The 26542-nt window shown below is 45.7% G+C and overlaps 1 protein-coding gene across 8 annotated transcripts in view; it reads right to left on the reverse strand.

Annotated features, from left to right (window-relative positions):
• Window positions 1–9105: 9105 nt before the first annotated feature.
• LOC106592083 (dachshund homolog 2) overlaps window positions 9106–26542 on the reverse strand; it is a 318539-nt gene continuing 301102 nt past the window's right edge. For all 8 annotated transcript variants that reach the window (XM_082958278.1, XM_082958276.1, XM_082958275.1 and 5 more), the window contains one exon: window positions 9106–10722. In XM_082958278.1, the coding sequence (XP_082814404.1) occupies window positions 10685–10722 (38 nt within the window). In that variant the 3' untranslated portion in view covers window positions 9106–10684. The remainder of the gene's footprint in view (window positions 10723–26542) is intronic.

Here is a 26542-nt window from a genome sequence, read left to right on the forward strand (position 1 = left end):
AATCAATTTGATTTGATTTGATATGTCCTCCGAGAGAGAGAAAGAAAGAGAGAATTAGAGAGAGCATACTTAAATTCACACAGGACACCAAATAAGACAGGAGAAATACTCCAGATATAACAGACTGACCCTAGTCCCTCGACACAAACTACTGCAGCATAAATACTGGAGGCTGAGACAGGAGGGGTCAGGAGACACTGTGGCCCCATCTGATGATACCCCCGGACAGGGCCAAACAGGCAGGATATAACCCCACCCACTTTGCCAAAGCACAGCCCCCACACCACTAGAGGGATATCTTCAACCATCAACTTACCATCCTGAGACAAGGCCGAGTATAGCCCATGAAGATCTCCGCCACGGCACAACCCAAGGGGGGGGCGCCAACCCAGACAGGAAGACCACGTCAGTGACTCAACCCACTCAAGTGACGCACCCCTCCTAGGGACGGCATGGAAGAGCACCAGTAAAGTAGAGAATCCCAGTGGAGAGAGGGGAACCGGCCAGGCAGAGACAGCAAGGGCGGTTCGTTTCTCCAGTGCCTTTCCGTTCACCTTCACACTCCTGGGCCAGACTACACTCAATCATAGGACCTACTGAAGAGATGAGTCTTCAATAAAGACTTAAAAGTTGAGACCGAGTCTGCGTCTCTCACATGGATAGGCAGACCATTCCATAAAAATGGAGCTCTATAGGAGAAAGCCCTGCCTCCAGCTGTTTGCTTAGAAATTCTAAGGACAATTAGGAGGCCTGCGTCTTGTGACCGTAGCGTACGTGTAGGTATGTATGGCAGGACCAAATCGGAGAGATAGGTAGGAGCAAGCCCATGTAATGCTTTATAAGTTAGCAGTAAAACCTTGAAATCAGCACACCACACACACACACACACACACACACACACACACACACACACACACACACACACACACACACACATATACATATACACACACACACACACACACACACACACACACACACACACACACACACACACACACACACACGCACGCACGTACGCACGCACACACACACACACACATATACACAAACGCACACACACACACACAAAATCCAAATAAAATGTGCAACATAAACTAGCGAGGACAGATATTTTACTTGGACACTTTTCCTACACTCACTCCCTGACTGACTAAAACAAGAGGGCAACATCATACATACTGTAGATGGCATGTGTTAAGAGCGTAATTTACTAACTGCAAGCAGGTAAAAAAGCGAGGAAGGTCAAACTCTTCTCCCCTGTCCCTTTTCCAACTGTGTGTGTGTGTGTGTGTGTGTGTGTGTGTGTGTGTGTGTGTGTGTGTGTGTGTGTGTGTGTGTGTGTGTGTGTGTGTGTGTGTGTGTGTGTGTGTGTGTGTGTGCTGGCAAATAGTATAGCATGTGATTTATGCTTTTGAGAGCAGCGAGATGCGACTTGACATTTTCCTGCTGTGGTGTAGCCCATTTCTGGCTCCATGCTTCATTACATAGCGTTACCCATGCGAGGGCCGACCCAGAAAGAAATTGCCCGGACTGGTTCAATGGGAGAATTAGCACACTTCAGGTGCCCTTTGCCATCCTCGACTTCACCTGTGATAACTGACATTTTAATGCCATTAATTTCAATAATGCAATAATTCTCAACACACAACATGTACAGGCAGACACACAACAAAGCATTATCTAATGTAGGGTCGTTCCATGTCATTTCAACAAGCCATGACACTCACCATCTCAGATGGTTCTCAAATCATTTCTGTAGTTAGAAACAGATACGATTAGAATTCCTGCAACATTTTGTTTAAATATAACTTGATCGCTGAGAAATTAAGATAGTTGATTGCGCCCAAATTGGCCATTGTAATTTATAGGATTCATATAATATCCAATAAATATAGTAACTAAAAACTGATTTGGACCAACATTTTGTCTAATGAATATTTACATTTACATTACATTTAAGTCATTTAGCAGACGCTCTTGTCCAGAGCGACTTACAAATTGGTGGATTCACCTTATGATATCCAGTGGAACAACCACTTTACAATAGTGCATCTAAATCTTTTAAGGGGGGGGGGGGGGGGGTTAGAAGGATTACTTTATCCTATCCCAGGTATTCCTTAAAGAGGTGGGGTTTCAGGTGTCTCCGGAAGGTGGTGATTGACTCCGCTGTCCTGGCGTCGTGAGGGAGCTTGTTCCACCATTGGGGTGCCAGAGCAGCGAACAGTTTTGACTGGGCTGAGCGGGAACTGTGCTTCCTCAGAGGTAGGGAGGCGAGCAGACATGAGGAACCCACAAAAATGGTCAAAAGCCACCCACGGAGCCCCTACTGTACACCCAACACCAATCCCAACCCAACAACCAGTATACTGTATCAGTACTCTATGTCTGACAGGTAATATAAAGCTGCGTCTCAGAGTATTGTTTCTTCATCCTATGTAATATAGTCTCAGTGAATTTGGTGATGTTTTTTCCCATCCTACATCCTGATATTACCAGGTTCTGATCACTAGATGGTGCTGTTCCTGCTATTGGGTGATAAAAAAAAGGTATAGTTCACCCAAATTACAAAATTACATATTGGTTTCCTTACCTTGTAAGTAGTCTATTGACATGGTATGACAGCAATCCATGCTTTGGTTTTGTTTACCTGGCCACTGTTTCAAATGCTAACTGTTTAGCATTTGTGGCACAAATGGTACCTATATTAGCATTTTTGTGCTACATATACAAATTATCTGTAAGTAACGTCATTGTTTGAACACGAAGCGTGAAAATGCTGTAATACAGGTAACTGCCAAAATAATGGAATCACTTGAGTAAATGAGGGATCAAAAGTATATTGAAAGCAGGTTCTTCCTGAGTTAATTAAGCAATTAACATCCCATCATGCTTAGGATCATGTATAAAAATGCTGGTCAGGCCATTATTTTTGGCTATCATGGCTATGCCCCCATAGGATGACAATGCCCCCATCCACAGGGCACGAGTGGTCACTAATTGGTTTGATGAGCATGAAAGCGATGTCAACCATATGACACGGCCGTCTCAGTCACCAGATCTCAACCAATTGAAAACCGGTGGGTCAATCTAAGTAACATAATAACAAAATCCCCTCAAAATCGGTCATTTTGAACAAGAGATAGCTCAAACTGCTGTAGAGGTCCTGGATGGCAGGAAGCTTGGCCCCAGTGATTTACTGGGCCGTACGCACTACCCTCTGTAGTGCCTTACGGTCGGAGGCCGAGCAGTTGCCATACTAGGCAGTGATGCAACCAGTCAGGATGCTCTCAATGGTGCAGCTGTAGAACCTTTTGAGGATCTGAGGACCCATGCCAAATCTTTTCAGTCTCCTGAGGGGGAATAGGTTTTGTTGTGCCCTCTTCACGACTGTCTTGGTGTGCTTGGACCATGTTAGTTTGTTGGTGATGTGGACACCAAGGAACTTGAAGCTCTCAACCTGCTCTACTACAGCCAAGTCGATGAGAATGGGGCGTGCTCGGTCCTCTTTTTCCTGTAGTCCACAATCCTCTCCTTTGTCTTGATCACGTTGAGGGAGAGGTTGTTGTCCTGGCACCACACGCCAGGTCTCTGACCTCCTCCCTATACGCTGTCTGTCATTGTCGGTGATCCGGCCTACCACTGTTGTGTCATTGGCAAACTTAATGACGGTGTTGGAGTTGTGCCTGGCTGTGCATTCATGAGTGAACAAGGAGTACAGGAGGGGACTAGGCATGCACCCCTGTGCGGTCCCTGGGTAGAGGATCAGCGTGGCGGATGTGTTGTTACCTACACTTAGCACCTGGGGGCGGCCCGTCAGGAAGTCCAGGATCCATTTGCAGAGGGAGGTGTTTAGTCCCAGGGTCCTTAGCTTATAGATGAGCTTTGAGGCACTATGGTGTTGAACTCTGAGCTGTAGAATAGCTTAATTGCCTACTGTCTGTAAGCTGTTAGTGTCTTAACGACCGTTCCACATGTGTGTGTTCATTAATTGTTTATAGTTCATATGTATCTTATAAATTAAAATGGCCAATTTGGATTCAATCAATTAGCTTAATTTCTCAGAGATCAAATTATATTTCAACAAAATAATGTTGCAAGAATACTAATCGTATCTGTTTCTAACAACAGAAACAATTTCACAACAATCTGAGATGGTGGGTGTTGAAATCAAATTTGTTGTGCTTTTTGAGGTGGGACAACCCCCTACACAAAAATGGATTTCGAACCATTTGGACAGTCTCTAATGCGCAAGGGCCATTTCTATCAACAGCATTATAATACAGTCATCCTCCCCTTTGTAGTTTAGATCCAATCTGTAAATCATTAAAGGCCCAGTGCTGTCAAAAACATGGTTTCCTGATTTTAAATATATATTTCCACACTATGAGGTTGGAATAATACAATGAAATTGTGAAAATGATTATAATGCCCTTTTAGGGTAAGAGCTGTTTGAAAGGACTGCCTGAAATTTCAGCCTATTTTGGTGGGATGGAGCTTTGGCCTAGCTGGTGACATCACCAGGTGTTAAAAATTTGTTAATAGACCTTTCAAGAAAGGGAGTTCCTCGCCTCACTGCCAATAACAGCTAGTTTTCCGGGGTGTGTGGTGTGGTGTGGTGTGTGTGGGGTATCTACAGAGGAAACAGGTCTAGACATTACTTTCTTTTCTAAACCCACACCCAGACACTTATTATTCACGATTCTAGTAAGGAAATTTGCTGGCTGTTTTTTTTATGATACCTTAAGGTAACCATTAGTTCCAAGGACACCCTGGAGAAAGGCCCTTCAGTGGACACCCTGCCCTGTAGACAGGCCCTTCAGTGGACACCCTGCCCTGTAGACAGGCCCTTCAGTGGACACCCTGCCCTGTAGACAGGCCCTTCAGTGGACACCCTGTAAACATGATCCTTCAGTGGACACCCTGTAAACATGATCCTTCAGTGAACACCCTGTAAACATGATCTTTCAGTGGACACCCTGTAAACATGATCCTTCAGTGAACACCCTGTAAACATGATCTTTCAGTGGACACCCTGTAAACATGATCCTTCAGTGGACACCCTGTAAACATGATCCTTCAGTGGACACCCTGTAAACATGATCCTTCAGTGAACACCCTGTAAACATGATCCTTCAGTGGACACGCTGTAAACATGATCCTTCAGTGGACACCCTGTAAACATGATCCTTCAGTGGACACCCTGTAAACATGATCCTTCAGTGAACACCCTGTAAACATGATCCTTCAGTGGACACGCTGTAAACATGATCCTTCAGTGGACACCCTGTAAACATGCTCCTTCAGTGGACACCCTGTAAACATGCCCCTTCAGTGGACACCCTGTAAACATGCTCCTTCAGTGGACACCCTGTAAACATGATCCTTCAGTGGACACCCTGTAAACATGATCCTTCAGTGGACACCCTGTAAACATGATCCTTCAGTGGACACCCTGTAAACATGATCCTTCAGTGGACACCCTGTAAACATGATCCTTCAGTGGACACCCTGTAAACATGATCCTTCAGTGGACACCCTGTAAACATGATCCTTCAGTGGACACGCTGTAAACATGATCCTTCAGTGGACACCCTGTAAACATGATCCTTCAGTGGACACCCTGTAAACATGCCCCTTCAGTGGACACCCTGTAAACATGATCCTTCAGTGGACACCCTGTAAACATGATCCTTCAGTGAACACCCTGTAAACATGATCCTTCAGTGGACACGCTGTAAACATGATCCTTCAGTGGACACCCTGTAAACATGATCCTTCAGTGGACACCCTGTAAACATGATCCTTCAGTGGACACCCTGTAAACATGATCCTTCAGTGGACACCCTGTAAACATGCCCCTTCAGTGGACACCCTGTAAACATGATCCTTCAGTGGACACCCTGTAAACATGATCCTTCAGTGAACACCCTGTAAACATGATCCTTCAGTGGACACGCTGTAAACATGATCCTTCAGTGGACACCCTGTAAACATGCCCCTTCAGTGGACACCCTGTAAACATGATCCTTCAGTGGACACCCTGTAAACATGATCCATCAGTGGACACGCTGTAGACAGGTTTTGTTTATTTTTCAGTCATTTTCAAAGTAAAATTGCCTTAATTGTGTGCATTTTTAAATGGCAAAAACCACAGGTTGCTTGGTAGTTTTGTGTGTGTGTGTGTGTGTGTGTGTGTGTGTGTGTGTGTGTGTGTGTGTGTGTGTGTGTGTGTGTGTGTGTGTGTGTGTGTGTGTGTGTGTGTGTGTGTGTGTGTGTCTGAAGGCGTCCATTGGTTTGCATGTGTGTGAGCAGAAAATCGAATTAACTCAACACATTATGTTGTTGGTGTGGGAAAACAATCTGCCCCTGCCTGTGTTAATACTCCATGAAAGGAAATAGCAGCACTGCCAATTTTACATCACAAACCATCCAGAGACACCGGTGGTGCATTGTTGTCCAGTCTCTGAACAGTGACGTCTCATGGGACATATTTCTCCCCAGCAGTGACTGAGGACCACACCACCCGACCCCCCCAGCCACCCCCCCCAGGTCCACACCAGACCAGCAGAGAGACACGGTGAGAACAGATGGTTGGTTGGAGGATATAACGTGCCAAAGCAGCCGATTTAACCATTTTCTCTGGCCAAAGTCCATCTCTCCCATTCCGCTATGAACCAGTATCTCATGGTGGATACTGGCTAGGCATGGCACCCACGGGAGGGGAATTAGTGAGGCAATGCCGGCATGCTTTCATTTGTTATGGGTACTGACAGGGCGTGATTGACAAGTGGTATAATTCAATCGAAATTCCAATGCTGCCTCTGCCATAATTCCAATCTAATTTCATAGTTCGTCAATTAGGCTGGGATTCTGGTCCACAGTAATGTAGGTATGAGCTTGTCAATTCCCATATCATCAGTTGCTGCTGCTGACACTTCTCGTCCATGCACTGTGTATCTTAGGTCATTTCAATGCATTTGATTATTGATTTATACTGTATTGATTAGATGCTGTCAGGTGGGAAGGGAACAGGCTTTGTATTTCTCCCATTTTTTTTCCTTCGTTCACAGCATGATCACCACCTCTTCATAACCCTGAGGAAGACATTTGAGAGATGGAGAACAGCAGAAAACAGCTTTGCTGTACTAGTCAATACTGGAGTAAAGCGATAACCTGAGGAGAGCCTTGTGTAGGTAAAAAGCAGGCTGTCTGTGTATTGATGACAGACTGTCGATTGGTCAGGGCTACTGTGGCATGATCTGTCCAGACAATTCCTCTGCAGAGAGGTTAAGTTACAGCGATCCAGGATTCAGCTTATATTTCATACCAGAGAACAACATTTTTAATTGACATGGATTTGATTTTATGGATTATACTAAAGAAAAAGCACTGCCCCACAAATCAAGGTTGGAACTCCTTGTTTGATTATCCTCTCCTTGTTAGTCTTAATCAAATTCTAGGTTTTATAATGAAAATGCACATTTTTCATTTTAATTTCACTGATCAAATAGCACTCCACAGCAATTGTCTTTTCATTAAAGAAATCACTGATCATTAATGAAGTATTTTGACTACTTTACATAAAGCTATAAGTGGGGAAGGGCAATCAGAAGCAGATCAAACGGCCTGTCTCTAATTGAAGTGGAAAGCACCTCCCCCCTCCTCCTCCCCTTTCTCTTCCTCCTCCCCCTCCTCCTCTTCCCCCTCCTCTTCCTTCTTATTTATGTGGCTATATGAGAAGTGTATGATGATGAGGGTAACGTGCAATTTACACTGAGATTAAAAAGCATTAAAACATGTTCTTTGCATGACAAAGACTGACCAGGTGAATCCAGGTGAAAGCTATGATCCCTTATTGATGTCACTGTTAAATCCACTTCAATCAGTGTAGATGAAGGGGAAGAGACGGGTTAAATAAGGATTTTTAAGCCTTGAGACAATTGAGACATGGATTGTGTATGTGTGCCATTCAGAGGGTGAATGGGCAAGACAAAAGATTTAAGGGCCTTTGAACGGGGTATGATTGTAGGTGCCAGGTGCACCGGTTTGTGTTAAGAACTGCAACGCTGCTGGGTTTTTCATGCTCAACAGTTTCCTGTGTGTTTCAAGGATGGTCCACCAGCCTAAGGACATCCAGCCAACTTGACACAACTGTGGGAAGCATTGGAGTCAACATGGGCCGGCATCCCTGTGGAACGCTTTCGACCCCTTGTAATCTATGCCCCAACGAATTGAGGCTGTTCTGAGGGCAGAAGAAGGGGGGTGCATCTCAATATTAGGAAGGTGTTCTTAATGTTTGGAGTACTCAGTATATCTACCATGTTGAGTGTGTAATGTGTCTATTTTGTATACAGCAGTACTGTGTGTCTAAGACAATAATCCCCTTGGGACCTTAAAGTTCATCCTATCCATATCACTGAGGATCTACCATGGTCCAAAACACACCAACACAGTCGTAAAGTGGCCACGACAACGCCTCTTCCATCTCAGGAGGCTGAAAAGATTAGGTATGGGCCCTCAGATCCTCAAAAATTTCTACAGCTGCTCCACTGAGAGCATCTTAACTGGCTGCAGCACCGCTTGGTATGGCAACTGCTTGACCTCCAACCGCAAGGCACTACAGAGGGTCCGCACAAGACATCAGCCACGCAAGTCTGGGTGTACATCAGCAGTGTACATCAGCAGTCACTCAACTAGCCATGTCAGCTAACATTTGTTTTACATTGGTAACTTAGTCTAGCGGCCAGCTATCTAAACTTTAGTAAGCATGGTCAAATTACTGACCATCAGATATCATATTAAAAACTGCAAACATTTGTCTCCACCCCATGGCAAAATGAGTAGTTGCAGGGGGTACACAGATGTGGGTACACAGGGGGGGTACATAGCTGTGGGTACACAGACCCACGAGCCACTGCGGACCCTCATGATGAGTTCCATTGTTTTGTGGCCCTACCCTGCACTACAGGAACATGCGTTAGTGTCGCACTCACTCACACAGGAGAAGAGTTTCTGTGCATGTTTTTGCTACCTCAAACAGATGCACAACTGAGAACCACAGGAAGTTGTAAACCAGAGGGCACAGAAGACTGCAACAAAATATCTGAATCTAGATCTTTATTACTACAAAACCAAACAACAACCCAAAAAAAATCTAGCAAGATGTCCAGAAGTATGTTTGTCATTGTGTGTGTTTTGTGCACGGCTGTGATGTGATATCATCATTAAAACAAGGTCAACAATTCTAAATAGCTGCCTGGTTGTGATCATGGTAATAATTAAATTCCCAAAATTGTAAAAAATATATTTGAATTGGCATGTTTTTTAAACCAGCAAGTGTAACTTTTTTTTTACCAGTGTTGTATCTACAGGCATGCTTGCATCGGATATGCATTGGGGTATTTCATTTTACTTACGTTTTTTTTTCTTGACAACAAATGTATCCACTTAATTACGACGTCAGAATAGCCAATGCTAAAGCATTTTTACATGTCTTTAAAAACAAAGGGGGGAACAGAACGGGGGTTACTGTAATACTGTCCTTTAAACAGCAATATAACATTTGAACTGAGAAACCATTAGTGGGGAAAGGTATCTAGGATACGCCTCAATATCTCTTTCTTTATATCCAGACTGAGCTTTCAGTAAACACAAACAACGCAGTTCATGGACAGGACACCTTCAGTTCAGGGAGAGGACACATTCAGTTCAGGGAGAGGACACATTCCGTTCAGGGACAGGACACATTCAGTTCAGGGAAAGGACAAATTCAGTTCAGGGAGAGGACACATTCAGTTCAGGGAGAGGACACATTCAGTTCAGGGAGAGGACACATTCAGTTCAGGGAGAGGACACATTCAGTTCAGGGAGAGGACACATTCAGTTCAGGGAGAGGACACATTCAGTTCAGGGAGAGGACACATTCAGTTCAGGGAGAGGACACATTCAGTTCAGGGACAGGACACCTTCAGTTCAGGGACAGGACACATTCAGTTCAGGGACAGGACACATTCCCAAGTCAACACAAAGCAGTGACATTTTTCAGAAAAAAAGAGGACAAAAGAGAAAAAGCATAGAAATTCAGAAACTGTTTCAGTCTCTTTTACTTGATGAAGAAGAGGTGATATAAGAAGAGAAGCACATTTTGTCTTGAATGTTACATTTCATATCCTCCTTCAGATTTTCAAGCTTTAAGAAGAAATTATCCTATATATGCGCTGCAAGACTTGTGCTATTGGGACATATTGGGGCATTTGAGGAATCAACAACTAACAACAATAATAATACTAATAATTAATAACAATAATAATAATGAGAGGCAATCAGCTTGGAGAGAAATAGGATAGGGAAGGAGGATAGGCTTCTGTATGTGCTTCACAGGGAGTAGAGAAAAATCCACGTTTTATTTTCAATGGTCCTTACTCTTTTTTTCTCAAACAAGTAAAATAGAGGGATTTTACAAGTAGCTGGAGTGAGATGATGGGGCAGCAAAAAGAGCTACTCCAGTGTTACCTCTCACCCCACCACACCCTCTCTGCAGTCCTGTACATGAGTTTCAGGGGATCCATTCCTCCCTTCAGTCGCCCCTCTTCTCCGCTCGTTCTCTTCCAGCCAAGGGCTCTGTCTCTGGGGTAGCCAGCAGTGGCAGCCCTGGGTCAGGTCTGGAGGAGCTGGAGTTCTTTCAGTACACGATGGGAGGCTTGGTGTAGGGTCTGTTCTCTGTTAGGGAAACAGAAACATCAGTTAATCAAGCCATCCATCCTTACTACCTCTATTACGTCATCCATCCATCCACCGTTACTACCTCTATTAAGTCATCCATCCATCCATCCTTACTACCTCTATTACGTCATCCATCCATCCATCCTTACTACCTCTATTACGTCATCCATCCATCCATCCATCCATCCATCCATCCTTACTACCTCTATTACGTCATCCATCCATCCATCCTTACTACCTCTATTACATCATCCATCCATCCATCCATCCATCCATCCATCCACCCATCCTTACTACCTCTATTAAGTCATCCATCCACCCATCCTTACTACCTCTATTAAGTCATCCATCCATCCATCCTTACTACCTCTATTAAGTCATCCACCCATCCATCCTTACTACCTCTATTAAGTCATCCATCCACCCATCCTTACTACCTCTATTAAGTCATCCATCCATCCATCCTTACTACCTCTATTAAGTCATCCACCCATCCATCCTTACTACCTCTATTATGTCATCCATCCATCCATCCTTACTACCTCTATTAAGCTCCATCCATCCATCCATCCATCCATCCATCCATCCATCCATCCATCCATCCATCCATCCATCCTTACTACCTCTATTAAGTCATCCATCCATCCTTACTACCTCTATTAAGCTCCATCCATCCATCCTTACTACCTCTATTAAGTCATCCATCCATCCATCCATCCTTACTACCTCTATTAACAGATATAAAATGAAAATTCTCCCTTGTATTTTTCCACTGAGTAAGGTTTGCCCTGAGAAACACATTTGCCATGTATACTTGTTGAAGATGTTGTCAGTATGAGTATTACATTTTGGAAAGTATCTCTTCTGCATATAAATAAAGTTGTTTACTCTCCAGAGGGTGTATATACACTGCTAAAAAAATAAAGGGAACACTAAAATAACACATCCTAGATCTGAATGAATGAAATAATCTTATTAAATACTTTTTTCTATACATAGTTGAATGTGCTGACAACAAAATCACACAAAAAGAATCAATGGAAATCCAATTTATCAACCCATGGAGGTCTGCATTTGGAGTCACACTCAAAATTAAAGTGGAAAACCACACTACAGGTTGATCCAACTTTGAAGTAATGTCCTTAAAACAAGTCAAAATGAGGCTCAGTAGTGTGTGTGGCCTCCACGTGCCTGTATGACCTCCCTACAATGCCTGGGCATGCTCCTGATGAGGTGGCGGATGGTCTCTTGAGGGATCTCCTCCCAGACCTGGACTAAAGCATCCGCCAACTCCTGGACAGTCTGTGGTGCAACGTAGCGTTGGTGGATGGAGCGAGACATGATGTCCCAGATGTGCTCAATTGGATTCAGGTCTGGGGAACGGGCAGGCCAGTCCGTAGCATCAATGCCTTCCTCTTGCAGGAACTGCTGACACACTCCAGCCACATGAGGTCTAGCATTGTCTGCATTAGGAGGAACCCAGGGCCAACCGCACCAGCATATGGTCTCACAAGGGGTCTGAGGATCTCATCTCGGTACCTAATGGCAGTCAGGCTACCTCTAGCGAGCACATGGAGGGCTGTGCGGCCCCCCAAATAAATGCCACCCCACACCATAACTGACCCACCGCCAAACCGGTCATTCTGGAGGATGTTGCAGGCAGCAGAACGTTCTCCACGGCGTCTCCAGACTGTCACGTCTGTCACATGTGCTCAGTGTGAACCTGCTTTCATCTGTGAAGAGCACAGGGCGCCAGTGACGAATTTGCCAATCTTGGTGTTCTCTGGCAAATGCCAAACATCCTGCACGGTGTTGTGGACGTCGTTCCCTCATACCACCCTCATGGAGTCTGTTTCTGACCGTTTGAGCAGACACATGCACATTTGTGGCCTGCTGGAGGTCATTTTTCAGGGCTCTGGCAGTGCTCCTCCTGCTCCTCCTTGCACAAAGGCGGAGGTAGCGGTCCTGCTGCTGGGTTGTTGCCCTCCTACGGCCTCCTCCACGTCTCCTGATGTACTGGCCTGTCTCCTGGTAGCGCCTCCATGCTCTGGACACTACGCTGACAGACACAGCAAACCTTCTTGCCACAGCTTGCATTGATGTGCCATCCTGGATGAGCTGCACTACCTGAGCCACTTGTGTGGGTTGTAGACTCCGTCTCATGCTACCACTAGAGTGAAAGCACCACCAGCATTCAAAAGTGACCAAAACATCAGCCAGGAAGCATAGGAACTGAGAAGTGGTCTGTGGTCACCACCTGCAGAACCACTCCTTTATTGGGGGTGTCTTGCTAATTGCCTATAATTTCCACCTGTTGTCTATTCCATTTGCACAACAGCATGTGAAATTTATTGTCAATCAGTGTTGCTTCCTAAGTGGACAGTTTGATTTCACAGAAGTGTGATTGACTTGGAGTTACATTGTGTTGTTTAAGTGTTCTTTTATTTTTTTGAGCAGTATATTTCAAATGATGTGAAACTGAGTTTGTGATTTTTCAAGTTTTCCACGAGCATGAGAATAAAAGTTCAAGAGCAACCAATGGATTAAGTATCTCTCTCCTTTAATGAAATGTGCGTCAGGAATAATATGGGCGATTAATCATTTAGTGTTAGTTGTGAACAGGAGGGGACAGCTGAAAGGAAAACAGCTGGATAACAAAGTGACTGGAGTCAGCAGTGGCATGTTAATCTCTACATGGTAGTGAAGTATCGGTAGATCATCTCGCTGGAGATGGACAGAATGGAGAGTGGTTCTGCATGTTTCATATGTGTTCTGGGAACTGGGGGAAAAGACAACAGAACATAGGATGAAAAAGCACTGTTCGGTGGTGTTGGAGGATGAGGACCAGAAAGAGAGAAAATGAGAGAGGGATGTACTGTCTGTCTGTACTGTCTGAATGTACTGTCTGTCTGTACTGTCCTGTTTGTCTGTCTGTACTGTCTCAGTCTGTCTGTCTGTCTGTATGTATGTCTGTCTGCCTGTCCTGTCTGTCTGTGCTGTCTGTACGTGTGTCTGTCTGTACTGTCTGCCTGTGCTGTCTGTACTGTCTGCCTGCCTGTCCATCTGTATGTATGTATGTATGTATGTATGTATGTATGTATGTATGTATGTATGTATGTATGTATGTATGTATGTATGTATGTATGTATGTATGTATGTATGTATGTATGTACAGTGAGGGAGAAAAGTATTTGATCCCCTGCTGATTTTGTACGTTTGTCCACTGACAAAGAAATGATCAGTCTATAATTTTAATGGTAGGTTTATTTGAACAGTGAGAGACAGAATAACAACAAAAAAATCCAGAAAACGCATGTCAAAAATGTTATAAAATGATTTGCATTTTAATGAGGGAAATTAGTATTTGACCCCTCTGCAAAACATGACTTAGTACTTGGTGGCAAAACCCTTGTTGGCAATCACAGAGGTCAGACGTTTCTTGTAGTCGGCCACCAGATTTGCACACATCTCAGGAGGGATTTTGTCCCACTCCTCTTTGCAGATCTTCTCCAAGTCATTAGGTTTTCGAGGCTGACGTTTGGCAACTCGAACCTTCAGCTCCCTCCACAGATTTTCTATGGGATTAAGGTCTGGAGACTGGCTAGGCCACTCCAGGACCTTAATGTGCTTCTTCTTGAGCTACTCCTTTGTTACCTTGGCCGTGTGTTTTGGGTCATTGCCATGCTGGAATACCCATCCATGACCCATTTTCAATGCCCTGGCTGAGGGAAGGAGGTTCTCACCCAAGATTTGACGGTACATGGCCCCGTCCATCGTCCCTTTGATGCGGTGAAGTTGTCCTGTCCCCTTAGCAGAAAAACACCCCCAAAGCATAATGTTTCCACCTCCATGTTTGACGGTGGGGATGGTGTTCTTGGGGTCATAGGCAGCATTCCTCCTCCTCCAAACACGGCGAGTTGAGCTGATGCCAAAGAGCTCCATTTTGGTGTCATCTGACCACAACACTTTCACCCAGTTGTCCTCTGAATCATTCAGATGTTCATTGGCAAACTTCAGACGGGCATGTATATGTGCTTTCTTGAGCAGGGGGACCTTGCGGGTGCTGCAGGATTTCAGTCCTTCACAGCGTAGTGTGTTACCAATTGTTTTCTTGGTGACTATGGTCCCAGCTGCCTTGATATCATTGACAAGATCCCCCCGTGTAGTTCTGGGCTGATTCCTCACCGTTCTCATGATCATTGCAACTCCACGAGGTGAGATCTTGCATGGAGCCCCAGGCCGAGGGAGATTGACAGTTCTTTTGTGTTTCTTCAATTTGCGAATAATCGCACCAACTGTTGTCACCTTCTCACCAAGCTGCTTGGCGATGGTCTTGTAGCCCATTCCAGCCTTGTGTAGGTCTACAATCTTGTCCCTGACATCCTTGGAGAGCTCTTTGGTCTTGGCCATGGTGGAGAGTTTGGAATCTGATTGATTGCTTCTGTGGACAGGTGTCTTTTATACAGGTAACAAGCTGAGATTAGGAGCACTCCCTTTAAGAGTGTGCTCGTAATCTCAGCTCGTTACCTGTATAAAAGACACCTGGGAGCCAGAAATCTTTCTGATTGAGAGGGGTCAAATACTTATTTCCCTCATTAAAATGCAAATCAATTTATAACATTTTTGACATGCGTTTTTCTGGATTATTTTGTTGTTATTCTGTCTCTTACTGTTCAAATAAATCTACCATTAAAATTATGGACTGATCATTTCTTTGTCAGTGGGCAAACGTACAAAATCAGCAGGGGATCAAATACTTTTTTCCCTCACTGTATATGTATGTATGTATGTATGTATGTATGTATGTATGTATGTATGTATGTATGTCTGTCTGTCTGTCTGTCTGTCTGTCTGTCTGTCTGTCTGTCTGTCTGTCTGTCTGTCTGTCTGTCTGCTCTGCCTGCCTGCCTGCCTGCCTGCCTGCCTGCCTGCCTGCCTGCCTGCCTGCCTGCCTGCCTGCCTGCCTGCCTGCCTGCCTGCCTGTTCTGTCAGAGTGGAAAGACGAGAAGAGCAACACTCCTTGATTCTCAAATTTTATTCCAACGTTAATATGTTAATATGTACGGTCAGGATGGCAACGGTCAGGATGGCAACGGTCAGGATGGCAACGGTCAGGATGACAACGGTCAGGATGGCAACGGTCAGGATGGCAACGGTCAGGATGACAACGGTCAGGATGGCAACGGTCAGGATGACAACGGTCAGGATGACAACGGTCAGGATGGCAACGGTCAGGATGGCAACGGTCAGGATGACAACGGTCAGGATGGCAACGGTCAGGATGGCAACGGTCAGGATGACAACGGTCAGGATGACAACGGTCAGGATGGCAACGGTCAGGATGGAAACATCTGACATTGTGTTTACGTCTGTTCTATCTGCTGTGTTTAACCTTCTCAGAATGTGCATGGTGACGTGGAAACGTGTAGTGTGCTGGCAGAATGGCTGTTGTGTATGTTGCAACTCCTCTGGGAACTCTCCTCAGCAGCTCCATCCATATTTAACACGGCTCTGGCCCTCTGGCCCTATTCTTTTCTGCATAGACTGCAAACGGCCTAATTGCAGCCGATCTGGGACTGCCATAAAGATTCACCTTGATATTTCATGCTCGCTCTTTTTTGCCAATTAGTGAGTTGCAAACTTTGGAAATGAACGGTACCCAAGGGTCTCATTTGGTGTATGTAAGTGTAGTGTTTGTTTAGAACTAAAGCTGGTTAGGAGATTTTTGGTTATTTGGGAGTAGATTATTCCTGTAGGTGAAGATGCTGAAATGTTGTTTAAGGAACAGGTGGTTGTGATAGGTGCCAGAGTGAAGACGAGTGTGTTACTGTGGTAACACCTAGAGTGTTGAGGTCCTCATCTATCCTTTCTGGGTCCTTCTCGTTGATTACGTTTCTCTCCCCGTGTCACCAACACCTCCCTCTCTCTCACCTCTCTCTCTCTTTACTCTCACCCCCGCCTCTCTCTCTCACCCCACCTCCCTCTCTCTCACCATCACCTCCCTCTCTCTTCCTCTCACCCCCACCTCCCTCTCTCTCACCCTCACCTCCCTCTCTCTCACCCCCGCCTCCCTCTCTCTCACCCCACCCCACCCCACCTCCCTCTCTCTCACCCCCACCTCCCTCTCTCTCACCCCCACCTCCCTCTCTCTCACCATCACCTCCCTCTCTCACCATCACCTCCCTCTCTCACCATCACTTCCCTCTCTCGCTCACCCCACCTCCCTCTCTCACCCCACCTCCCTCTCTCTCACCCCCACCTCCCTCTCTCTCACCATCACCTCCCTCTCTCACCATCACCTCCCTCTCGCTCACCCTACCTCCCTCTCTCACCCCACCTCCCTCTCTCTCACCCTACCTCCCTCTCTCTTTACTTTCACCATCACCTCCCCCTCTCTTTACTCTCACCCCACCTCGCCCTCTCTCACCCCACCTCCCTCTCTCTTTACTCTCACCATCACCTCCCCCTCTCTCACCATCACCTCCCTCTCTCACCCATCACCTCCCTCTCTCTATCACCCCTGCCAACCCTCTCTCTTCCTCTCACCCCCACCTCTCTCTCTCTCACCCTCCCTCCCTCTCTCTCACCCCCGCCTCCCTCTCTCTCACCCCACCTCCCTCTCTCTCACCCCCACCTCCCTCTCTCTCACCATCACCTCCCTCTCTCACCATCACCTCCCTCTCTCACCATCACCTCCCTCTCTCATCATCACTTCCCTCTCTCGCTCACCCCACCTCCCTCTCTCACCTCACCTCCCTCTCTCTCACCCCCACCTCCCTCTCTCTCACCATCACCTCCCTCTCTCACCATCACCTCCCTCTCGCTCACCCCACCTCCCTCTCTCACCCCAACTCCCTCTCTCTCACCCCACCTCCCTCTCTCTTTACTTTCACCATCACCTCCCCCTCTCTTTACTCTCACCCCACCTCGCCCTCTCTCACCCCACCTCGCCCTCTCTCACCCCACCTCCCTCTCTCTTTACTCTCACCATCACCTCCCCCTCTCTTACTCTCACCCCACCTCACCCTCTCTCACCCCACCTCGCCCTCTCTCACCCTACCTCCCTCTCTCTTTACTCTCACCATCACCTCCCCCTCTCTCACCATCACCTCCCTCTCTCTCTCTCTCTCTCACCCTACCTCCCTTTCTCTTTATTCTCACCCAACCTCCCCCTCTCTCACCCCACCTCCCTCTCTCCTTATTCTCACCAACACCTCCTTCTCTCTCACCCCACCTCCCTCTCTCTTTACTCTCACCATCACCTCCCTCTCTCTTTACTCTCACCATCACCTCCCTCTCTCTTTATTCTCACCACCACCTCCCTCTCTCTTTATTCTCACCAACACCTCCTTCTCTCTCACCCCACCTCCCTCTCTCTTTACTCTCACCATCACCTCCCTCTCTCTTTACTCTCACCACCACCTCCCTCTCTCTTTACTCTCACCATCACCTCCCTCTCTCTTTATTCTCACCACCACCTCCTCTCTCTTAATTCTCACCACCACCTCCCTCTCTCTTTACTCTCACCACCACCTCCCTCTCTCTTTATTCTCACCACCACCTCCCTCTCTCTTTACTCTCACCATCCCCTCCCTCTCTCTTTACTCTCACCACCACCTCCCTCTCTCTTTACTCTCACCACCACCTCCCTCTCTCTTTATTCTCACCACCACCTCCCTCTCTCTTTACTCTCACCATCCCCTCCCTCTCTCTTTACTCTCACCACCACCTCCCTCTCTCTTTACTCTCACCACCACCTCCCTCTCTCTTTACTCTCACCATCCCCTCCCTCTCTCTTTACTCTCACCATCCCCTCCCTCTCTCTTTACTCTCACCACCACCTCCCTCTCTCTTTACTCTCACCATCACCTCCCTCTCTCTTTACTCTCACCATCCCCTCCCTCTCTCTTTACTCTCACCATCCCCTCCCTCTCTCTTTACTCTCACCACCACCTCCCTCTCTCTTTACTCTCACCATCACCTCCCTCTCTCTTTATTCTCACCACCACCTCCCTCTCTCTTAATTCTCACCACCACCTCCCTCTCTCTTTACTCTCACCACCACCTCCCTCTCTCTTTATTCTCACCACCACCTCCCTCTCTCTTTACTCTCACCATCCCCTCCCTCTCTCTTTACTCTCACCACCACCTCCCTCTCTCTTTACTCTCACCACCACCTCCCTCTCTCTTTATTCTCACCACCACCTCCCTCTCTCTTTACTCTCACCATCCCCTCCCTCTCTCTTTACTCTCACCACCACCTCCCTCTCTCTTTACTCTCACCACCACCTCCCTCTCTCTTTACTCTCACCATCCCCTCCCTCTCTCTTTACTCTCACCATCCCCTCCCTCTCTCTTTACTCTCACCACCACCTCCCTCTCTCTTTACTCTCACCATCACCTCCCTCTCTCTTTACTCTCACCATCCCCTCCCTCTCTCTTTACTCTCACCACCACCTCCCTCTCTCTTTACTCTCACCATCACCTCCCTCTCTCTTTATTCTCACCATCACCTCCCTCTCTCTCACCCCACCTCATCTCCCTCTCTCTTTATTCTCCCTCTTGTCTCTTAATCGGCTTGTAAAATGATGTCACCTTCGTTTGTATTCAGCAGTTTCTGTTAACTCCACTCATATAGATTAATAAAAAAGACACAGGTCGGCATAATAAACCAACACACAGAGGAACCTGAGAAAGTGTAAAAAGCTTTTAGGCCCAGAAGTGGGATCTCAGCAAGGACAATCAAACCTAATGAAATCAGTTGTCAGTGCTAAGCTTGCAAAACTGTGAAGTCCAACTTGGGAGTGAAGCGAGGTGTAATTAGATTCCTCTCAGTGTAATGGATGGCTGTGGGGGAGGAGGGGCCGGACAACATACTCCTAACTGGAGCTCTTAAACTCCTGTGAGAGAGTCAGTCGACTCCCAGTCCCCAAACAGCCAGGAGCTCCAGGAGAGGCCCCACGTGTTCCGCCGCATCATCCCCACAGACAGACACCTCTGCTGGGCATGGTGGTGGTGAGGCACTGGGCAGTCTAGTAGTGGACCGGGACTGGACAAACACACCTCATCAGCATGATTCCAAGCTGGCACAGTTGAAACAGAGCTTGATTTAATAGCACTGTAATTCAGATGGATTGCTACCTAGTGAATGTAATCGTTGACAGGTAGGAAGGGAATAGATGTAACGAAAGCTTTCATAATGGTAGTTCAGATTTCATCAGCCAATCGCGATGAGGCTTGAATGCCATATTACAGAGATGATTCTCTTTTAAAACTTTAGTCAAAGGAAAGTTCTTCACAGCAGTAGAAACAACACAGGAAGAGGATAGATTTACTTAACTAGTTTTAAGCAGTTACACAGGGACTAAAGGCTTTTGGGAAACTCCTGTTGCATTGTTGTAACATGCTTCATGCTCATCACTGGCCAGTGCAGGTGAAATGTGGACCTCTCTCTCTCTCTCTCTCTCGGGAGTGGTGTTTGGTGCATGCTGGGAGTTGTATGCGCGAGTGTTGTCTGGAGTTAGATCGCCTGTGTTTTCTTTCTTGTTTCCTTTTCTTGGTGGTTTTTCTATGCATGATTACGGTGATTATTTATTTTATTTATTTGTTGTGTGTTTTTCTTGCCGGAATTGCCCTGGCTTTGGCGGGGATGGCGACCCACATGAGGACGCCGTCCCTGTCTCTTCGGTAACGGCTTTAGGTGTGTTACTGAAGCTACTGTCACTGTGGAGGAGTTTCTGGTTCCCGTAGGAGAGAAGGTAGGCTATGAAAATGTTGCTTATGTGTCGTGGATGAATAAAGTGGTGGTGGTTTTTCTTCAAGATGAGCGTTTTGTTGATCGTATGGTTGAACATGGTGTACTTCTTAAAGAAGAGCGTCTTGCTGATCGTATGGTTGAGCATGGTGTACTTCTTAAAGAAGAGAGTCTTGTTGATCGTATGGTTGAGCATGGTGTACTTCTTAAAGAAGAGCGTCTTGTTGATCGTATGGTTGAGCATGGTGTACTTCTTAAAGAAGAGAGTTGTTGATCGTATGGTTGAGCATGGTGTACTTAAAGAAGGACGTCTTGTTGATCGTATGGTTGAGCATGGTGTACCTCTTAAAGAAGAGTGTCTTGTTGATCGTATGGTTGAGCATGGTGTACTTCTTAAAGAAGAGAGTCTTGCTGATCGTATGGTTGAGCATGGTGTACTTCTTAAAGAAGAGAGTTGTTGATCGTATGGTTGAGCATGGTGTACTTCTTAAAGAAGAGAGTCTTGTTGATCGTATGGTTGAGCATGGTGTATTTCTTAAAGAAGAGAGTTGTTGATCGTATGGTTGAGCATGGTGTACTTCTTAAAGAAGAGCGTCTTGTTGATCGTATGGTTGAGCATGGCGTACTTCTTAAAGAAGAGCGTCTTGTTGATCGGATGGTTGAGCATGGTGTACTTCTTAAAGAAGAGAGTTGTTGATCGTATGGTTGAGCATGGTGTACTTCTTAAAGAAGAGAGTCTTGTTGATCGTATGGTTGAGCATGGTGTACTTCTTAAAGAAGAGAGTTGTTGATCGGATGGTTGAGCATGGTGTACTTCTTAAAGAAGAGAGTTGTTGATCGTATGGTTGAGCATGGTGTATTTCTTAAAGAAGAGAGTTGTTGATCGTATGGTTGAGCATGGTGTACTTCTTAAAGAAGAGCGTCTTGCTGATCGTATGGTTGAGCATGGTGTACTTCTTAAAGAAGAGAGTTGTTGATCGTATGGTTGAGCATGGTGTACTTCTTAAAGAAGAGTGTCTTGTTGATCGTATGGTTGAGCATGGTGTACTTCTTAAAGAAGAGAGTCTTGTTGATCGTATGGTTGAGCATGGTGTACTTCTTAAAGAAGAGCGTCTTGTTGATCGTATGGTTGAGCATGGTGTACTTCTTAAAGAAGAGAGTTGTTGATCGTATGGTTGAGCATGGTGTACTTCTTAAAGAAGAGCATCCTGTTGATTGTATGGTTGAGCATGCAAACACCCGGCTTTGAAACAGGTTATGTCGTTTCGGTGACAGGTGTTTATGTTTTTGGACTCACCGGAACAGACTTTGGAGTTATCGTTTAAAGTCAAGTATGACAACAGACTGTATATGGCTTTTGCTAGTACGGGTAGTCAACGGTGTTTTGAGTGTGGTGATGTTGGCCATAAGTGACATGCTTGTCCGAAAAGGGAGAAGGCGGAGGGAGGGGCGCAGGTGGTCCTCGTAACGCCTGGGCCCACTGATGTAGGGAGAGGTGGTCCTCATAACGCCTGGGCCCACTGATGTAGAGAAAGGTGGTCCTCATAACGCCTGGGCCCACTGATGTAGGGAGAGGTGGTCCTCGTAACGCCTGGGCCCACTGATGTAGAGAAAGGTGGGCCGACAGTGGTAGAGCAGCCACAAGCACCTGTTGCTGAGGAACAAGTTGTCCGTGTTGAGGGTACGGCGTTGCAGCTTGTACCAAAGGGAAACTTAGCATCTGTTATGCAGCAGAAAAATATTGTTGTAGAAGGTAAGGACGGATCTGGGGAGCCATTTCCTCAGACTGGTGAGGAGATGCCCTGTACGAGTGATGGGGTACAGGAGGGGGTTCATGTGGAGCTAGTCTCCCAGCTAGTGGAGGAGATGCCCAGTACGAGTGATGGGGTACAGGAGGGGGTTCATGTGGAGCTAGTCTCCCAGGTAGTGGAGGAGATGTACAGTACGAGTAATGGGGTACAGCAGAGGGTTCAGGTGGGGCTAGTCTCCCAGCTAGTGGAGGAGATGCCCAGTACGAGTAATGGGGTACAGCAGAGGGTTCAGGTGGGGCTAGTCTCCCAGCTAGTGGAGGAGATGCCCAGTACGAGTGATGGGGTACAGCAGAGGGTTCAGGTGGGGCTAGTCTCCCAGCTAGTGAAGGAGATGCCCAGTACGATTGATGTGGTGCAAGTGGGGAGTGTTGAGAGGGATGTGCCTGAGGGGAGTCAGGGGTCTGTGGCCTCAGTTGAGGAGGATCAGGAGAAGGATATGGACATCTCTTTTGATATGAAAGCAGCTGGTGACGACTCAATTTACAATCAAGAGGAGGTAAATGGGTCCCTGGATCAGACTTTTGGGAAATCTGTCAAATTGGTAATAAGTGTGTGAGGTCAGCTGTGATGTTACAGAAGACGGTGGGGTTAGACCAGTTGAGTGAGAAGAAGCGTTTTCGCTTGAGGAAATGTGTTGTCACGGCAGCAAAAAGGTAGTGGGAAACGTGGTCAAGTTCAGAGAAAATTAAAACAATGATGATGATCATGACTCAGAGTGTTTCTTTTCTCTTTGTCTGGTTTCTCTGTGGTTTCTTCTGCTTTTCTTTTCTCTTTTCTATATGGAGATACTAAGGGTAGCTTCTCTAAATATTAATGGAGGAAGGGACAGGAATAAGAGGGCTTGGGTATTAGAAGTAATACAACAGAAAAGGCTTCATGTGTTTTTTTCTACAGGAGACACATAGTGATGAGGCTAATGAGGTTGACTAGGGTATGTGGTGGGAGGAGCAGCATATACTCAGTCATGGAACTCATTTCAGTGCTGGAGTGGCAATTTTGTTTTCCTCAGGCTTAGGGGTGACTGTGGTGTCTACAACAGAGATTGTCAAGGGTCGGGTTTTATTGGTCAAGGTGGATGTTATGCTTTTAAATGTTTTTATATTTGTTATGTTTATGCTCCTAATGAGGGTACAGAGAGTATTGCTGTATTTGATAAAATAAAGGAAACCTGAAGACTGTGACCAAGAGGGGTGTATGGTTTTATGGGGGGACTGGAACTGTACAGTGGAGTTTACTGTTGACCACACTGCTGAAGAACCTCACCTGCGGTCAGCTACCTGCCTGTCTGGTCTATTAACTGAGTTTGAGCTTTCTGATGTGTGGAGAGTAGGGAATGCAACAGTTAGACGGTACACATGGCTAAAAGTTAATGAAGGTGGTGTCAGAGCAGCAAGGTTAGACAGGTTGTATGTATCTGGTCACTACTGTAGTAGGGTTGGAAGGTTAGACAGGTTGTATGTATCTGGTCACTACTGTAGTAGGGTTGGAAGGTTAGACAGGTTGTATGTATCTGAGCACTACTGTAGTAGGGTTGGAAGGTTAGACAGGTTGTATGTATCTGATCACTACTGTAGTAGGGTTGGAAGGTTAGACAGGTTGTATGTATCTGATCACTACTGTAGTAGGGTTGGAAGGTTAGACAGGTTGTATGTATCTGATCACTACTGTAGTAGGGTTGGAAGGTTAGACAGGTTGTATGTATCTGATCACTACTGTAGTAGGGTTGGAAGGTTAGACAGGTTGTATGTATCTGATCACTACTGTAGTAGGGTTGGAAGGTTAGACAGGTTATATGTATCTGATCTCTACTGTAGTAGGGTTGGAAGGTTAGACAGGTTATATGTATCTGATCACTACTGTAGTAGGGTTGGAAGGTTAGACAGGTTATATGTATCTGATCTCTACTGTAGTAGGATTGGAAGGTTAGACAGGTTATATGTATCTGATCACTACTGTAGTAGGGTTGGAAGGTTACACAGGTTATATGTATCTGATCCCTACTGTAGTAGGGTTGGAAGGTTAGACAGGTTGTATGTATCTGATCACTACTGTAGTAGGGTTGGAAGGTTAGACAGGTTGTATGTATCTGATCACTACTGTAGTAGGGTTGGAAGGTTAGACAGGTTGTTTGTATCTGATCACTACTGTAGTAGGGTTGGACGGTTAGACAGGTTATATGTATCTGATCTCTACTGTAGTAGGGTTGGAAGGTTAGAGAGGTTATATGTATCTGATCACTACAGTAGTAGGGTTGGAAGGTTAGACAGGTTGTATGTATCTGATCACTACTGTAGTAGGGTTGGAAGGTTAGACAGGTTGTTTGTATCTGATCACTACTGTAGTAGGGTTGGACGGTTAGACAGGTTGTATGTATCTGATCACTACTGTAGTAGGGTTGGACGGTTAGACAGGTTGTATGTATCTGATCACTACTGTAGTAGGGTTGGAAGGTTAGACAGGTTGTTTGTATCTGATCACTACTGTAGTAGGGTTGGAAGGTTAGACAGGTTGTATGTATCTGATCACTACTGTAGTAGGGGTTGGAAGGTTAGACAGGTTGTATGTATCTGATCACTACTGTAGTAGGGTTGGAAGGTTAGACAGGTTGTATGTATCTGATCACTACTGTAGTAGGGTTGGAAGGTTAGACAGGTTGTATGTATCTGATCTCTACTGTAGTAGGGTTGGAAGGTTAGACAGGTTGTATGTATCTGATCACTACTGTAGTAGGGTTGGAAGGTTAGACAGGTTGTATGTATCTGATCACTACTGTAGTAGGGTTGGAAGGTTAGACAGGTTATATGTATCTGATCACTACTGTAGTAGGGTTGGAAGGTTAGACAGGTTGTATGTATCTGATCACTACTGTAGTAGGGTTGGAAGGTTTGACAGGTTATATGTATCTGATCTCTACTGTAGTAGGGTTGGAAGGTTAGACAGGTTGTATGTATCTGATCACTACTGTAGTAGGGTTGGAAGGTTAGACAGGTTATATGTATCTGATCTCTACTGTAGTAGGGTTGGAAGGTTAGACAGGTTGTATGTATCTGATCTCTACTGTAGTAGGGTTGGAAGGTTAGACAGGTTATATGTATCTGATCCCTACTGTAGTAGGGTTGGAAGGTTAGACAGGTTGTATGTGTCTGGTCACTACTGTAGTAGGGTTGGCAGGTTAGACAGGTTGTATGTATCTGATCACTACTGTAGTAGGGTTGGAAGGTTAGACAGGTTGTATGTATCTGGTCACTACTGTAGTAGGGTTGGAAGTTTAGACAGGTTGTATGTATCTGATCACTACTGTAGTAGGGTTGGAAGGTTAGACAGGTTGTATGTATCTGGTCACTACTGTAGTAGGGTTGGAAGTTTAGACAGGTTGTATGTATCTGATCACTACTGTAGTAGGGTTGGAAGGTTAGACAGGTTGTATGTATCTGATCACTACTGTAGTAGGGTTGGAAGGTTTGACAGGTAGTTTGTATCTGATCACTACTGTAGTAGGGTTGGAAGGTGTGACAGGTTGTATGTATCTGATCACTACTGTAGTAGGGTTAGAAGGTGTGATATTACTCCTGTGGGTTTCTGTGATCACCATAATGTGACTGTTGATATTCACTTGTCCTGTCCACGTAGGTCATCCCCTTATTGGTATTTTAATGTTAAGTTGTTACATGATGTCATGTTTTGGGAAAAGTTTGTTGTTTTGGGAAAAATGGAGGGTTACGAAATAGAATTTTGAGTCCTTGAGACAATGGTGGGAGGTTGGGAAGGCCCAAATACGATTGTTTTGTCAACAGTACACTGCTCTGTCTCGTATTGAAGTTAAAGAGACTATCTGGGCCCTTGAACAGGACATCAAATCTATTGAATTGAAGTTACTCACTCAGAATGACCCTGGACTAATGAACTTACAGGACAAGAGATATGAACTGAGGTCGTTTTTACATGAAAGAGTGAAGGGTGCCTTGATATGGTCTCGTTTTGCTACCCTCAAGGATATGGATGCTCCTAGCATTTTTTTAAAACCTAGGGCAGTCTACATTGCAACGCAAACAGATGGTCGGCCTTCGTCTCCCTGATGGGAAGGTGACCACGGATGACAGTGAAATGCGCCAACATGCCGTGGATTTCTACTCTGTCCTCTATAAGGCGGAGGATTGTGATTATCTGTGTACTGAACAATTGTTACATGGACTTCCTCAATTGGGCCTTGAGCAGAGAGCTGCTTTGGACTCTGACATTACTCTGCAGGAGC

Source organism: Salmo salar, chromosome 11, assembly GCF_965601325.2.
Source record: "Salmo salar chromosome 11, fSalSal1, whole genome shotgun sequence".
In the NCBI taxonomy this organism is placed as follows: Eukaryota; Metazoa; Chordata; class Actinopteri; order Salmoniformes; family Salmonidae; genus Salmo; species Salmo salar.